Source organism: Homalodisca vitripennis, chromosome 4 (genome assembly GCF_021130785.1).
Source record: "Homalodisca vitripennis isolate AUS2020 chromosome 4, UT_GWSS_2.1, whole genome shotgun sequence".
Classification (NCBI taxonomy): Eukaryota; Metazoa; Arthropoda; class Insecta; order Hemiptera; family Cicadellidae; genus Homalodisca; species Homalodisca vitripennis.
The window spans coordinates 93687204-93702933 of record NC_060210.1 but is presented as its reverse complement, the minus strand read 5'-3'; the positions used below and the strand labels follow the sequence as shown (position 1 = coordinate 93702933).

Sequence of the window (15730 nt, the reverse complement as noted above, 5' to 3'; positions counted from 1 at the left end):
TAACTGGTCATTCTTCTCTCTGCATTTAACTCCTTTGGCTTGACTGTTGAGTGGATGGTTGTTGATTTTGCAGCGCTGACATTTATCACATGATGATAACAGTTGCCTGATTGTTCGATGCATATTCTTGAAAATAAAATTTTCACACAGTAACAGAAAACATTTTTTTGCACCGCAGTGTAGATAGTAGAGATGGCATTCTAGTATTAGTGGTTTAATTACTGGTTCTGGGATGACTATAAGCCATTTGCCCTTAAATTTTTGTAGTAAAGTGTTGTCATATAAACGATAATTAGTATATAATTGTTGAAATTCATTTGTTTCCATAGGTGACTGTAAGATTTCTATAAGTGGTTGTAGTTTAGGGTCTTGATGTTGAAGCTGAGGTAAGTTTCGGAGTTGATCTTGTAGATGTTGGTCGGGAATTCTCTCGATGTAATGAATAGATAACTCAGTGAGGTTGTTTGCATCGCTTGACATGTGTTGTGGGGATATACGACTGAGAGTGTCAGCAGTAATGTTGTCCGTCCCTTTGCAATGGATTATTTTAAAGTCGTACTCTTGTATAGCCAATATCCATCTTGCTAATCTATTGTTTAGCAAACGGCAGGTTTTCAAAAAGGTTAAGGCGTGGTTATCTGTTATTACTGTTAACTTAACGCTCATAACAATGTATCGACACTTCTGTAGGCAGTGGATTATAGCCAATAATTCCTTTTCGGTTGTGGTGAAACGCTGTTCTGCTGGTTGTAATGTGCGTGATATGAACATAATTGCAGCTTTTTCGTTATTTTCTTTTATTTGATATAGATGTCCGCCAATTGCAAATTCAGACGCATCGGTCTGTAAGTAGAATTCTTTGGATGGATCAGGGGTGTGTTAGAGTGTTAGTTTTTATGAACAGCTGTTTAATTTTGTTGAATGTTGTATCATCATCTCTAGTCCAATGAAATTTAACCTTCTTTGACGTTAGCCGTAATAGTTGCTGGACTGTTTCAGAGAATTTATGAATAAATTTATTGTAATAATTAATACATCCGAGGAATGCTTTTAATTGTGTACGACTTCTGGGGGTTGGGAAATTTAGAATTGGATCAATCTTACTGTTATCCAAACAAAGACCTTCATTTGTTAGAGTAAAACCTAGGAATGGTACAGAATCTTTACAGAATTGAGATTTTTCAAAATTTATTGTCATGTTGGCTTCAGCTAGCTTTTTGAATATGTATTCTAGGTGTTGTAGATGTGTATTGAAATCGGGGGAAATGATACATATGTCATCAACGTAAATTGCTGTGAAAGCTTCTATCTCATCATCAAACACGTTATCAAGAGCTTTTACTAGTGCAGCTTGGGAGGTAGAAATTCCAAATGGTGTGACTTTGTACTGGTAGGTCTTGCCTCTAAATTGGAATGCGGTGTATTGACGCGAATTTTTAGTAAGTGGGATTTGCCAATATGAAGCCGTTAAGTCTACACTGCTTATAAATTTTGCGTTTCTACATTTACTCAGAATTTCGCTAACACTGCGGTTACATTCGAAATCTGGTTTAATTATCGCGTTTACTTTGCGGGCATCTAAACACAATAGAATTTCTCCAGACTTTTTAATTACTGGGATGATAGCATTTACGTAGGTACTTTTGCTTCTCTCGATTATGTTAAGGTTCTCCATGCGTTGAATCTCAACTTGTACAGCGTCTTGGTATGCTTGAGGTACTGGATAGGTTAATGATTTAAATTTTTTAGGATTTTCTATATTTAATTCGTGTTCATATTTAGTGCAAAATCCGGGTTTGTCTGAGAAAACGTCCCTATATCGGTATAGTAGATTGATCAAACATTGTTTTTGTTCTTCATTTATGTAGTTATTAGGGCTTAGAGTTTTCATTATATCTTCCACCGACATATTAACTTTCGATGATATATTGTGTTGTGCATCAATGTAATCATTATTCTCATTATTAATCTTGTTATCTTCCCATTGTTTTATAGTGCCAAACTCATTAAATGTTGACATTGAGTCCTTAAAATCTTCCCTAAGCATAACGCCTTGTTGAGTGGTGATTTCACACAAGTGCCCTTCATTTATTGCCATTACAAACTTCATTATAACATTTGTATTGTTTATTTTCATATTTATTGTATTATTATTAAAGTTTAGCTCTGCTTTCCATAATACTAGCATATCCATTCCTAAAATCACTGGTTTGACAAGATGCGGTACTATAAGGAATTGTATACGTGAGTAGTCTCGTCAGCTACTGTGACAGGTACATATATGACTCTGTTGATTCGTTTTGAAATGTTTCCAATAGCAGTTTTAATGGTAGTATTGGCTAGGGGCAGTTCTTCAAATGGCTTTAATGATTGTTGGTTATCCATAAACCAAGACTCTGACAAACAAGTAAAAATGATCCGGAATCAATTAAGGCATTAGTTTCTACATTATTAATTCTGATGTTAATTTCTGGACATCTTATTTGTATAGGATTATTTATTAGTGGATGTTCTATTTTTTCATCAAAAAGGAAAAAGGAAGGTGACGCGTGACCTTCGAGACTACTTTCTAATATGTCAATGAGATGTTCAGTGTTAGATGTGTGTGTGAGTTGCACACGACCTATATTTTTTTCGTAATACCTTCTAATTTTTTGTAAAAATTCCATTGGACTGGTAGAACGTCCGTTGAATTTTGGCACTTGTCTGTCTACAGAATCTCCTCCGGTACAAATGACTTGCAATGGTCCACATGGTTTCGTCTCAATTTGAGATTTAGATTTTATATTTTCTAATTCACATTCATATTTATTAATACACTCGGCTAGATTGTTTATTCTATCATGATTGTTTTGGATTTGTGGTTGAATTTCATTTATGATGGTTTTGATTTGTATTTTATTTGTTTCCGCGTTTTCATGTCGTACTTGGTCTATAGCATTTTTTATTTCAAAAGCAGTTTTATTTTCTAGAGTTTGATTTTTGTTTTGTACCGATTCTAATATCTTGGATTGTTGGTTATTCATCTGTTGGTTTACAAATGCCTTATGTTCTTCAAAACTATGATTTAATTCTCCTCTAATGCTGTCAGTGGATTCTTTAATTTTCAGGTCTATTTTTTCACAGAATTGATCTTGATTGTCCCTTATAGCGTTCAATTCAGTTTGATTATCCCGCAGTTCATTAATTTGTGTCTCGAGTGTCTCCCTACAAGATTTGATTTCATGGCTAAGTTCGATTTTAGTTTTAGAAATACAATCACTTATTTCGTTTATTTTTGCGTTTAGGTTTTCGTTTAACTCAGATTTAGTGTTAATCAAATTTTCATTAAGTTGTTTTAACCCTTACCGCGCGATGCACTCAAACGCTGAGTGAGGTTCACATGTTACTGAAACGCTGTGAACTCAGATGCTGAGTGCATTCAGTTTATTGGCTACAAATGACGTGTTGTTTACAACAAACGTGCTAGAACGAAGGGGAAGGTTGATTTATGGCCTGGGCAACCCAACACGTGGACACGGACCGTTCCTTGTCGACAGACAAAATATTATTTATTGTTTTTGTGTCTGGAGCTTCACGGCGACACTCCAGGCAGCGCGGTTGACTCAGGGTCTGCGTGCGTGTACTGCCAGCCGTCAGTCACTTGTATCTCGCTTTCAACTACGGATCGTTGCTTACTCGTTTTCTATTTTTATTCAGTTACAATATTATTTTAGTGTACAAAGACATTTTTATAGTAGTGTTTATTTGTAGTGTGATGTAGTTTATGTGTTATAATAATGGTTATTTAGTATCAGTTAGTTTTTATTAGTATTAGTGTTTCTTTTGTGAAAATATGGCGAATCCAGACGATCCGGAGTTTGATAGTTTTGTTGAGGGGATAATGGACACATCCTTTTCGAGTGCTTTTTATCCAAATGAACCAGAAGATTTCGATATGGACGATGTGATTTTGCACAATATAACTAACAGTGACACAGACAGTGAAAGTGGTGTTCCAAATGAAGGATTACCAAGTACTAGTGGCGGTAATCAAAATAATGACGGATTACCAGGTATGTCAACTTTCATGAGGAACTATAGGCCTATTCCCACAAATGATAATGAATGGATAGATGTAACCAATTTCGATCAAGGACCTTCTACTACTATTCCGATTTATAGTGTAAATACTGGGCCTAACTTGCCCACCAGCTTTGATCATAAGACAAAACCAATGGACTATTTTGCTTTATTTTTTAATGATGACTTGTTAAAATACATTTGTGATGAGACTAACTATTTTGCTAATACAAAAAAAACACGTTTGTTGTCACCAAATTCTCGCCTACAAAAATGGACAGACATATCTGAAGTAGATTTGAAAGCTTTCTTAGGAGTTATCATCAACATGGGCCTTTTAACTATGTCTAATATAAATAATTATTTCTCTACTAAGTGGGTTAAGCGGATGCCATTTTTCAGCGATGTGTTTTCTAAGGACGAGTTTCTCAATATATTTTGGAACATCCATTTTAACCACAACGAAACGCAACTACCAAGAGATAAAGGGTTTCTTGTGAGACCTATTATTGATCATATAAAGAAAATGTGTCAATTGTTTTATAATCCAACTAATTCCGTAGCTATTGATGAAAGCACAGTTTCCTTCAAGGGAAATATTAGTTTCAAGGTTTATAACCCTCAGAAACCTGTAAAATTTGGAATGAAACTTTTTGTTGTCTCAGACTGTGATAACGGTTATGTTTATAATTTCATTCCATATTTTGGAAAAGAAACCTTGATTTCTGGTTCAAATCTATTGAAAACCACTCAAATTGTGAAAGTTCTCAGTGATTCTGTAATCTATAAAGATGTAACTAATCCCAAACGCGGTCTTCATGTATATACCGACCGCTACTATACAAGTCCGGAATTAGCCGCAGAGCTATTGAAAACTCATTGCCATCTCACGGGCACTGTAATGACGCATAGGGTTGGAATGCCACGTGGACTCAAAGAAAAATATAAAAAAATGAAAAAAGGTGATTTATTTTCGTACCGAAAAGGAGACACCTTAGTTGTGAGTTGGAGGGACAAGAGAGTTGTTACCATGCTCAGCACTAAGAGCAAAGGGAGCAAACACGATATGACAATTGTTCCAAGTAAATGGCCCAATCAACCTCCAATACCAAAACCTAATGTCGTCCTAGATTATACAAAGCACATGGGTGCTGTTGATAGAAGTGACCACTTCATATCCAATTACCAATTCATGCGCAAAACAAAGAAGTGGTATAGGAAAATATTTTTCTGGCTACTAGAAGTAGCAATTGTAAACTCTTATTTGTTGTATAAGAGTATACAAACTACACACGGCCGAAGACCAATGTCACATGAGGAATTCAGGGAGAGCCTTGTTGAAGATCTTGTGGCAGAGAAGGCAAGTCTACGGAGAGAGAAGAGACGACGGCGCGCGCCAGCTGGGCCCCTTCACGAGCGGCTAAGTGGGCGGCATTTCCCATCAAAGGCAGAAAAAAGGAGAAGGTGTGTTATTTGTATGCAGAACGGACATAGACGTGACACACCATATTTCTGCAAAACATGCACATCAACCCCAGCACTTCATGTAGAAGACTGTTTTGAAGCATATCATACAAAAGAAAATTTTTAGGTAAAATTTTGATTTTTTTATTTACAAATATGTATATAATTTTGCTAATACAACATTATAATTAGAATTTTATTAATTTTTGTTTTATTTTAACATTACAGAACCTAAAACCAAACATAGCTTTTAAAATTTAAAATTTGTATTTTTTACATAAGTTTCGTAGCTTTTTGGGTACATTTAGCATTTGAGTGCATAGCGCGGTAAGGGTTAAACCGTTCATGATAGCATGAAGAGCTGTCGATTGGGATTCGTCAGCGGTTTGTTTATTTGACCTGTCACTGCCAATGGCATCAACTGATTGAGTATAATGAGAATGTTCAACTACAACGTTTAGTGTGGAAGGCGCAGTAGTTCCATATTCACGTCTCTGCAGGGAATCAGGGAAATTTACCGCGTACGTGTTGGTAGTACTGTTTTCATTCATCCGTGATTGGTTGTCGACCGCTGTGAGAATGTTGACTTGGTTAGCGCGAGGAATTGTGGGAGTTTGTTCTGCTTCTTCTCTCTGTCCGCTTTCGTCTTCGATACCGGGATTAATGGCGTCTTTGTTTACGTTTAGCACTTGGTCATTTTCCATATTATCTGTTGGAAATGGGTACCGTTTAGGGTATCTTAAATTAAAATCACGGGACATTAATTGCGATAAAAGATATGAATAATATTACAGGACTAATGTCTTGTTAATTAAATGTTTATATAGTGAGTTATTAAATAACTTATAGCCTATTGACAGACAATATGAATAAATGACAACTACGTACAGTACTTATGTCTAGGCTATTCTTACGATCTAGAAAACTGTCTCAAATCAAAGATTATTAATATTTCATTAAACCACTACGTTGGACGCCAATTTTGTAATATCCTACTACTATTATTACTTTAAATAAATGGTTAAACTTAATTTGTATTCTGATTATAGTTAGAAATAACAAATAACTCAGTATGATATAAATGTGAACTTTAATGATGATAAATTAATTGACGGACAAGTTTGAATTTTGAAACAAGATGGAGGATACAATAATGGTAAATTTTTAAATATAATTCTTAATTTTTAGGGCAGGGTGGTTGTGCTGGCTTAATGAAATAGAAATATTGGGTATTTTTTTGTTATAAAAGATATTGTAATTTTGAAAAATAATAGTTGTTGTTAAATTTTAATTATATTAATTTTGAATTATTAGCCAAATCGAATGTTCCTGGGTTTTATGTTCTTCCAATGAATCACTATTAAACTTAAAAGGAATTTTCTCACCCAATGTCTGTCTTCTGCTTCTTTGTACTTCAGTGATAATAAGAATTTAATAAAGTAACCTTTCAAATACTGCTGAATAAATGTAACCAGTTTCTTTATAATAATAATCTTGCTTCACTTCTTCCAGATCCCTCTCTCCTCTCCACCTTTCAAATATCTTCTCTCTTCACTCTTCAACAATCATCCCTGCACACTGTATCACTGACTTTAGTTCACTTTATAACTTTTGAATTTTATATGTAATAAGGTGAATTTTGATTAATTTTGATTTTGTATTTATTATTGTTTGCATTAAAATTTGAGACAATTTATAAATAATTATTCCTTAATTATTATTACTAACAAATTTCTAAATTAAATTAGGCCTAAGTATTGAAATGAATGTGAGATGGGCGTATGAAATGAGTCATTACAGGCTATGAATAGCCTACATCACAGCTTAGACAACAAACTTTGTGGACTATAAATAGCCCATTTGTCCTAAGATGGTTAAGATAAGCAAGCACTTGATCTTTTGTTAAAAGTCTCTATTAATTACATGTTCACATTCCTTTAATTAAAGTTATTACTGTTTACCAAAGAAATGTAATTATGGCATTATAGAAAACTCTTTGAATAAGGTTGTCATAATTCAATAAAATCACATCATGCAGATTTATAAAAAATTGTATTTTACATAGTACAATATTATAACTTAAGATTAACAAATTGCTTCATTGCTGACAGGAATCACTCTCCAACTATCTTACCAATCCATTTATATCAGTAAGGTCTACAATATAATTATTACAGGGTGAAATTTATCAGTCTACACACTATAATAATAACTAGCTGATCATCCATGTACCAAACTGACTCAACTAAAATAAATTAACTATTTTCAAGTCACTTTGATCAGTTGGTTTTGATTGTATCTAGCGTGGTTGTAAAGAAATACAGCTGTAGGCTGGAAGCATCTTCGATTTAATGTGGTACACGTGAGTTTATATGCTACAGTTGCCCTAAATAGCACTTAAATAGCAACTATTGATACCTTTGAACCTTTATAGACTTTACTTCTAAAGTATGCCACAAAGAAACATAATATTTTATACTAATATTTTTTCTAAAGTTTTTGTACTGATTTGTCACAAAAAAATATTTCCATAATTGTATAAAAAAAGAATATATGAGAAAACACATGAAGTAACTAATTTATTGCATTCTGAAAAATAGTGTAGTGTTAAAGAATTTTGCGTAACAGTTGGAATAGTGGCAACTCTGAGCAAGCGCATAAGATCTGTGAGGGAGTGACGAGTTTAAGCTGTTCAAGGGCTTGGCATGACCTTGAGTCGCTCAAAAGCAGCCTTCTCCAGAGCCTGGCGGTGGTCAGGGTGAGCAATCTGTATGAGTGCATACGCTCGCTGACGAAGAGTCTTGCCAAACAACTGAGCAATTCCGAATTCTGTCACTACATAGTGGACATGACCCCTTGTTGTGACTACTCCCGCACCTAAAAATGGAGAGAGTAGTTATAAATGGATTTTTATGTAACAGTTACAGATATGTTTACTGTCAAATAATCTTCTACTCCAAAATGAATATTTAAACATAAACTCTTACAGTTAATACAGTTTTAATTTTGTTAATAGAAATATTCATTCCTCTAATTGTATTTAATTTTCTGTATAAATGCAATAACTTGTTTTTTATGTTTAAGACTACATCTCCTTGGTCCACAGTGGTGTTTTTCTTCTGTAAATAGTTTAAATTATGTGTGGAGATAATATTCGATCAAATGAAATACTTTGTAAATATAACAATAACTACTAAATATTTTGTCATTATTGGTAAAATGGGAACTATGTCCCAAATAATAACTTTCACTTGGTTTTAGAGAGTAAATTAAATTGACTTTGTTAGAAAAGCTAAAAATACAACTTCCACCTAAACTATAATTATTAAAACCATGATAATATCTTGTCCTCCAAAGCAAATGTTATTGTTCCTTACAACTTTGTAGGATTCATAATTTTCATTACATATTGTCCCTGGTATAATTTTGTATCCATATATTGTTAATGTTCATTTATTAAATTTTCCAATTTTCTCAATGATTCTTCATTTGAATAGTCAGTATTGAAAACGTTAAGTTGATAAATATGATAAGTAAATACTGAAATTTAATACATGAGATTCAATAAACAAAATATACAATACAACAATCATTTTATAATGATTACATAAAACATTCCATTTTAGTTATGATTAAAATTTCTAATTTCATGAGCTTCTTGAATACTTGTGCTTCAATAAACAGTATAAGCATAAGTTTCCATGCAAAGGTTCTTTTGTTTATATTTAAAGAATGAAAAAAAATGTGCAATCATAAAAAATTTCAAATTTAATTTTGATCTTGTTACCTGAATTGTATGCAGGTCTTTGTTATTGAAGAAAAATGGGTAAAGAATACCATGTAGGTTTTTTTTAATAACAAAAAAGTCAATAAATCTTAATTATGAACCAATGTCAAAACAAGTAGTTCATTTATTGGCATACAGAGGAAATATCTTATTATCAATTAAATAATCATAACTTGAATGTGTGTTACGCTTTGTGGAGTGAAACAGTGAGATACGTTACTTTATGTTTTGTTTACTTTTATTAAGCAAGTGACTAATTATTATGGTCTAAAATCAATAGAAAAAATATATTTAAAATGAATTTTTGATAACTAGTTTTTAAAATGGCAGTTTTGCAGCAGACGCATATCCACTGATTTAAATATGAATTCAGTCACATAAAATACTTACTCCAGTACAGAGAATTAGTACAATGAAACTTGGCAAGTATACTGAAAAAATGGTCAAAATATACAGAATTCACTTATGCATTTTTTTATCTCACAAGTTATGAACCATTATTGCATTGGTTATTCCATATTACAATTATTGAACCAAATAGACACGTAATCATAAAAAATACATTACCAGGTTTAATAATGGGCACAATCTTGGTATCTTTTGTTTTGGGGTTAATGGACTGCAAAGCAATGATGGGTTTGCCTTTGCCATCAAAACCTTCAGCAGCTCCCCTTATAAAATCTACTTGACCTCCAAAACCTGTGAAAATACACAAATCAAATAATCATCATTTAAATAATTTAAAACACATTTAATTTTTTTTATCAAGCTATTATAACAAAACATAATTTACTTTTAGAATTACCAATATCAACATCCTGTTCCTGTCATGTTCCTTTATTACTTAAGCATTTAATCCTGGTGTCTGATTTTGGATAAAAGTATTATCTATGCACTATCATCAATAAAATCTAATAATCTGAGTTTAAAACCAGTGAAAAATCCCACCCGTAAAAGCGTTAAAACTATGAAATTTGACATGTATGTATGTAAATAATCTTAATAAATTTCACACTGTATAAGATTTTAAAACATATTTTTCTTAACCCTTTCCACTCGGATTTTTTTCACTAGTCTGCCCCCTCAGCTCGTATTTATTTTAGCATATTTTCAGTAAAAAATTTTTAGCAAACTGGAAGTCAATAAAGTATATACATTATTATATTGTATAATAATTTTATTTTATTTCTAATTTATATTTTAGAGATATAAAATTTGATATTTACACTAATAAGTTTTATATTTTAGCATGGTATGGTATCGTTCAAAACACTCTGCAGGATGAAGACCAGGATTTTTTGAACAGGTTTTACAGTAGTAAAGTGTTTCCTTTCTTCCTCCTGGCACCTTTCTATTGCTACAAACAGCACAGTCTTTAGTTTTTTTTGTTGGATGAGCTGCAAGAAAGTGAGGTTGTTTGTTTAGCCTTTCTTCTTTTTCTACTGATGAAGGACGACCCCGCTTCAAACTCATAGGGTTACGGACATGGCCTACAAGTTCAGTGATAAGGATTTCTCTGAAATTCCTGTGTTGAATTGTTTTTTCTCCATGGTTTTGTTTATTCGTGTTGAACAAGAGAAAGCTATTTACTATTCCCACTTCCAACATCCAGAAAAATAGCTTTCTCCACTACTTCAGAGATTTACGGGGAAATTTGTAGGAAGCAATATAGTGGTCTGCTTGGTCCAAGCCACCCATATATTTGTTATACTGACAGATAACTGTTGGCTTTTGTATGTTTATTTGATTATCCTTGCCTTAATTAAGTAATTCAGCAATAACTTCTGAATCAGAAAGAAAAGAGGTACTTGGTAACGACATATCGAGTCACTAATGCGAACGCGTCTGAAAATTGGTTAGGAAACGTGACTACAATGACAAAGCAAAATAAATCAGCAGCCGACCAATCGTAGTTCAGCTGTAATTTATTAGTTCCTGAGAATGCCGTGCGATCGCAGCACTAATCGGAAACATCGTAGGCCGGCTAAAAATAATGTAAATGACGTCACTGCAATGTCGGATGGCGTCCGACATACGAGCGGAACGGCAAAATAGCAATGTCGGACGACGTCCGACATACGAGCGGAAAGGGTTAATAGTCATCTATAATATTTGTGGCTTGTAAAATCAAACTAAAGTACACGACAAAAAGATCAAGTCCATGCCTATTCTATAGTGACCTAATATTCTTTCCTATTCTTATAACTTTACCCTTTATTGGAGTTAGTTCATTTTTCAATTTGATCATCCTCGTAAAAGCTAAAAGTGAACTCTTGTATTATTTAAATATAAATACAGTTACATACAAATTGACGAGTTAACGTACCAGAGAACATCCGGGTTCCAATAGAATCTGACACAACCTGTCCTGTAAGATCCACTTCAATACAAGAGTTGATGGCTGTCATCTTTGGGTGTTGTGAGATGATGGTCCGGTTATTGGTATAGTCCACCACCTTCATCTCTATAACAGATTATTCATATTTAAATATTTTATGATATAAAATAAACCCTTGAGGTATATCTTCCAAAATATATGGAGCTGCCCTTTCTTTACACTACTGGGGTAGAGGCACTGGGAGAAAAATAGAAAAGGATATTTGTTTCAAAACTGTATTAAATTAAATTCTGAAAAACTATTGATTTATTTCTTCTGGATATCACAAACACTTTTGACACTGTGGATATTTATTTCACAGATGTTATGAATTAATGGAGTAGGACATAAATTATTTAAATGTCACTTGTTAAATTGAAAGCATGTATTCAATTACACTATAATTTTACTGATTCACTTTTACTTACAGTATCTGTACACATGTCTAATGCAGAATATTTGGGAAGATATATCTCAAGACTGCACTGGAAGAAAAAAAAGACCATGGGCTGATTACTTGGCAACCTATAATGTCACTAATAATCTATACAAACTGCTTATATTTAATTGACACTTTGAGTGTGGATCCCATAATTTTACGAAACACCAAAAATCCTTAAAAATGTTGATCATGTATCTTTACCTGATCAATGTTTTTCATTTTAACGTATCATCAATCAATTGTTATAAGAATTTTTACAAGTATTAACAATGTCAATATTGCAGCACAACGCCATCTACATGTATATAATGACAGGAGCTAATGACCACTACTCACGTTTTAAAATAATAAATAAGAAAACTATTCCAGGCAATAACAGTAAAAAAAGTTTGATTATGCACAAAAACATACAGCACCTCTCATCTTGTTTAGATCAGTTTCAAATTAATTTATAAGAAATTAGATTAGATATTTTGGCATTGTCTGAGCATAAAATGAGGGAAGTTGATGTAACGTACCTGAATATTGAGAATTACACAATAAGATCACATTTTTCTCGCTCAAATACATCAAGATCACATTTTTCTCGCTCAAATACATCAGGGGGCAGAGCAGAGTAATAATTTTAGCTCAAAAATATATTAAAAGCAAAGTTGTCTTGATTCCTGTCATGCGGGAGCTATTGATGGAGAAGGAATTTGAATGCTGTGTAACAGAGTTTTCAGTAGCAGACTATTCTTTTGTCTTAGCCTGTGTATATCGAACCCCTGCTTACTGTTACGTACATACATTTTTAGATAAGCTGGAGATTCTTATTGATGCACTCTCTAATATGTTTTATAATGTTATTATAACAGGTGATTTGAATATTAATGTACTAAATCAGGATAATATATACAGTAAGTTTTGCTCCATCCTAAAAATGTACACTATGAATTATAAAATAGATTTCCCAACAAGAGTAACACTTACATCCAAATCAGCTATTGATAATTTTATAACGAATATAAGCAATAAGAATTTACTTACTGGGAGCATAGTAACAAATATCTTGGACCACGACGCACAATATCTTCAAATATTAAAGACATTTAAAACAACAATGAGTAACAGTGATTAAAATATGGATATAATTTTAACAAGACATAGTCTCTGTGGATCACTAATGTAAAATATAAACAGGTCTGTTCAGGTACTCTTGGACAATATAAAAGGGATTATTAACCAACCAGATATTTACAACATACTTAAATTTATCTATACATTATGACTAGAAATAGGCAATTTGTTAAATAACTTTAACATGGAGTTTTCCATGTCCAAATATTCGTGTAAAATGTGATGTACCCATTCACCTAAAGCATGAGCCAACTCACACGCTTTCATTCTTGGATTTTCCAATATCATTCCATGGATTTATCAACGATTTCCAACGTGATCATTTCTTTTGGGTGACCTTAACGTTCAGCATCACTGGTGCTGGTACGACCACAATAGAACTCTATAAACCACTTCTTAACCATTGAAATTGAAGGTGCTGAGTCCCCATAGCATTTATCAAGACTTTCCTGATCTCAGTGGTTGATTTTTTACATAAAAAGTAATGCTTAATGTAAAGCACTAGGACTGTAATCCGAATGTATGCAATCTGGACGAGAATCACAGCAGAAGTCAGTTTCAGAATTAAAATTCGGGTCAATGTCATTTAACTTAGAAGTGTGAGTTCCAGTCACAACATCAGCAAAACTTACGCTACTATTAGGCTTTGGAGAAACCAAATTAGTAATTAAGAAATGTTGATTCATCACTATTTCTTTTAACTTATTATTATCACTAGTTAAGTTTCTAACTGATTGACTCAGTAAAAGCGGTTTCTTAGTAATTTCTAACATTTGATCTGCAAAATATCTTTATTTGTGGCAGTACACGATCACATTTCATACAATGTTTATTTTCATGACAATCACAGTCCGGACAGACCCACTTCACTTACTTTCAATTATTAAGATTATCACATTCTTGTTCCGAGGATCCAACACAATTGGTATGAAACCATTGTGGACAATTTCCACAGCATTTTACCAATACATCAGACGCTTTTCCATACTTTTAATAGGACGAACACTTCACAATGTCTTTACCATGCGCCATCTTGCTTCTACCAGGTACCCATATTATTTTTAGACAAATAAGGAAATACAATAATGCAATTTTTTATCTTTCCTAGCATACTTACCAATGAAAGGATTATTGTCAACAAAGTCATAAAGCTCCTTGGGCCCAATTAGGAAACTGGAAATTATCTTCCCCTTGTGCAGAGTTTTATTGTTGTTGGTGATGGCACCTTTCTTGACTAGATCGATTACTCCACCAGCAAACATCTCTGAGTGGATGCCTAAGTCTTTGTGGTTTGACAGGGCCGCCAACACTGCGTCAGGAATACTTCCAATACCTATAGACATAGTGCTGTCAAAACGCAGAAGAATAATATTTCATCATTTTTAAATCGGTAACTTTTTTTCCATTACATGACTACTGAATCAATATTATTGAGAAGTTTCTTTCATTCAAATTTATAGAAATATGTTTGATGTAAACATTATAATTCAATTCGTTTTATAGGCTACTTTAATAAAATCAAATATCACTGTGTTTCCGCAGCAAAAATAATCTTCTGGACTCTAGGGTGATAATTTTACTTTACTATAAATCCAACACTGGAAATCCATAAAATAGTCTGGATTTAAATCTGGAGTTAAAAGAGTTAATGATCAACTAAAAAATTCCTTTTTATCCAGTTTTATCAGATTTTAGACTTTACATTGTTATGTGACAAATAGTATAGTAATTCATTGTATTTTAAACATAAATTATAAGTAAGTTTTCAAAGAAACAGTAATACATAAAGGGATGCAGTCACTATAAATGTACTGCTAAAAATAGTTTTTCTAAAAAAGTGATAAAACTAATTCATTGGTGGGTAAATTATTGGTTGAAATATTGTTAATACAAAAAAATCACCATTATTTTAACGTAAGCCCTCTTTCGCTAATCTAGTGAATGGTAAACTTCTATGGTAAAGTTCACCAAAGCAAAACCTCTATGTCAAGAGCAGGTATGTCAAGTAGCAAAGTACAAGTCCCCACATAAGTGGACTGCCACTAGACTGATGTATCTTAGATATGTAAGGACCCAATTGACTAAGCTGTCATACTGCCAGCAACTGATTTATATCTGAATTTAACAACTACTTAATTCATATAAAGATAAGTTAAACATTAACTATACCCAACTGCAGCGTAGCTCCGTCCTCCACAAGGTTCTCTCCGATATTTTTCCCAATCTGAGTCTCCGCCTCACTAGGGGGTTTGCCAGTATGGTGACCGTTGGGGAGAGGCACATCATGCTGCACTGCGTAGTCGAAGTGTGACGAGTGGATGGCTGCATCACCAAACGTGCGAGGCATATACTTGTTTACATGGGCTGTAACAGGACAGGTCAATCTGACTGTATTGAACATTTCTTTTAAAGTAAAGTAAAGATATCTTAACTAACTTGTTTTAATGTCAATTTGAAATAAGATTTTCTGTTATTGGCC

The 15730-nt window shown here is 33.1% G+C and overlaps 1 protein-coding gene across 1 annotated transcript in view; it reads right to left on the bottom strand.

Annotated features, from left to right (window-relative positions):
- Positions 1–7561: 7561 nt before the first annotated feature.
- Positions 7562–15730, bottom strand: part of LOC124359775 (4-hydroxybutyrate coenzyme A transferase) — a 74870-nt gene continuing 66701 nt past the window's right edge. The window contains exons 5-9 of the mRNA XM_046812796.1: positions 15421–15615; positions 14369–14584; positions 11640–11777; positions 9881–10012; positions 7562–8403 (exon numbers count right to left, since the gene is read on the bottom strand). Of these exons, the coding sequence (XP_046668752.1) occupies positions 8219–8403; positions 9881–10012; positions 11640–11777; positions 14369–14584; positions 15421–15615 (866 nt within the window). The 3' untranslated portion in view covers positions 7562–8218. The remainder of the gene's footprint in view (positions 8404–9880; positions 10013–11639; positions 11778–14368; positions 14585–15420; positions 15616–15730) is intronic.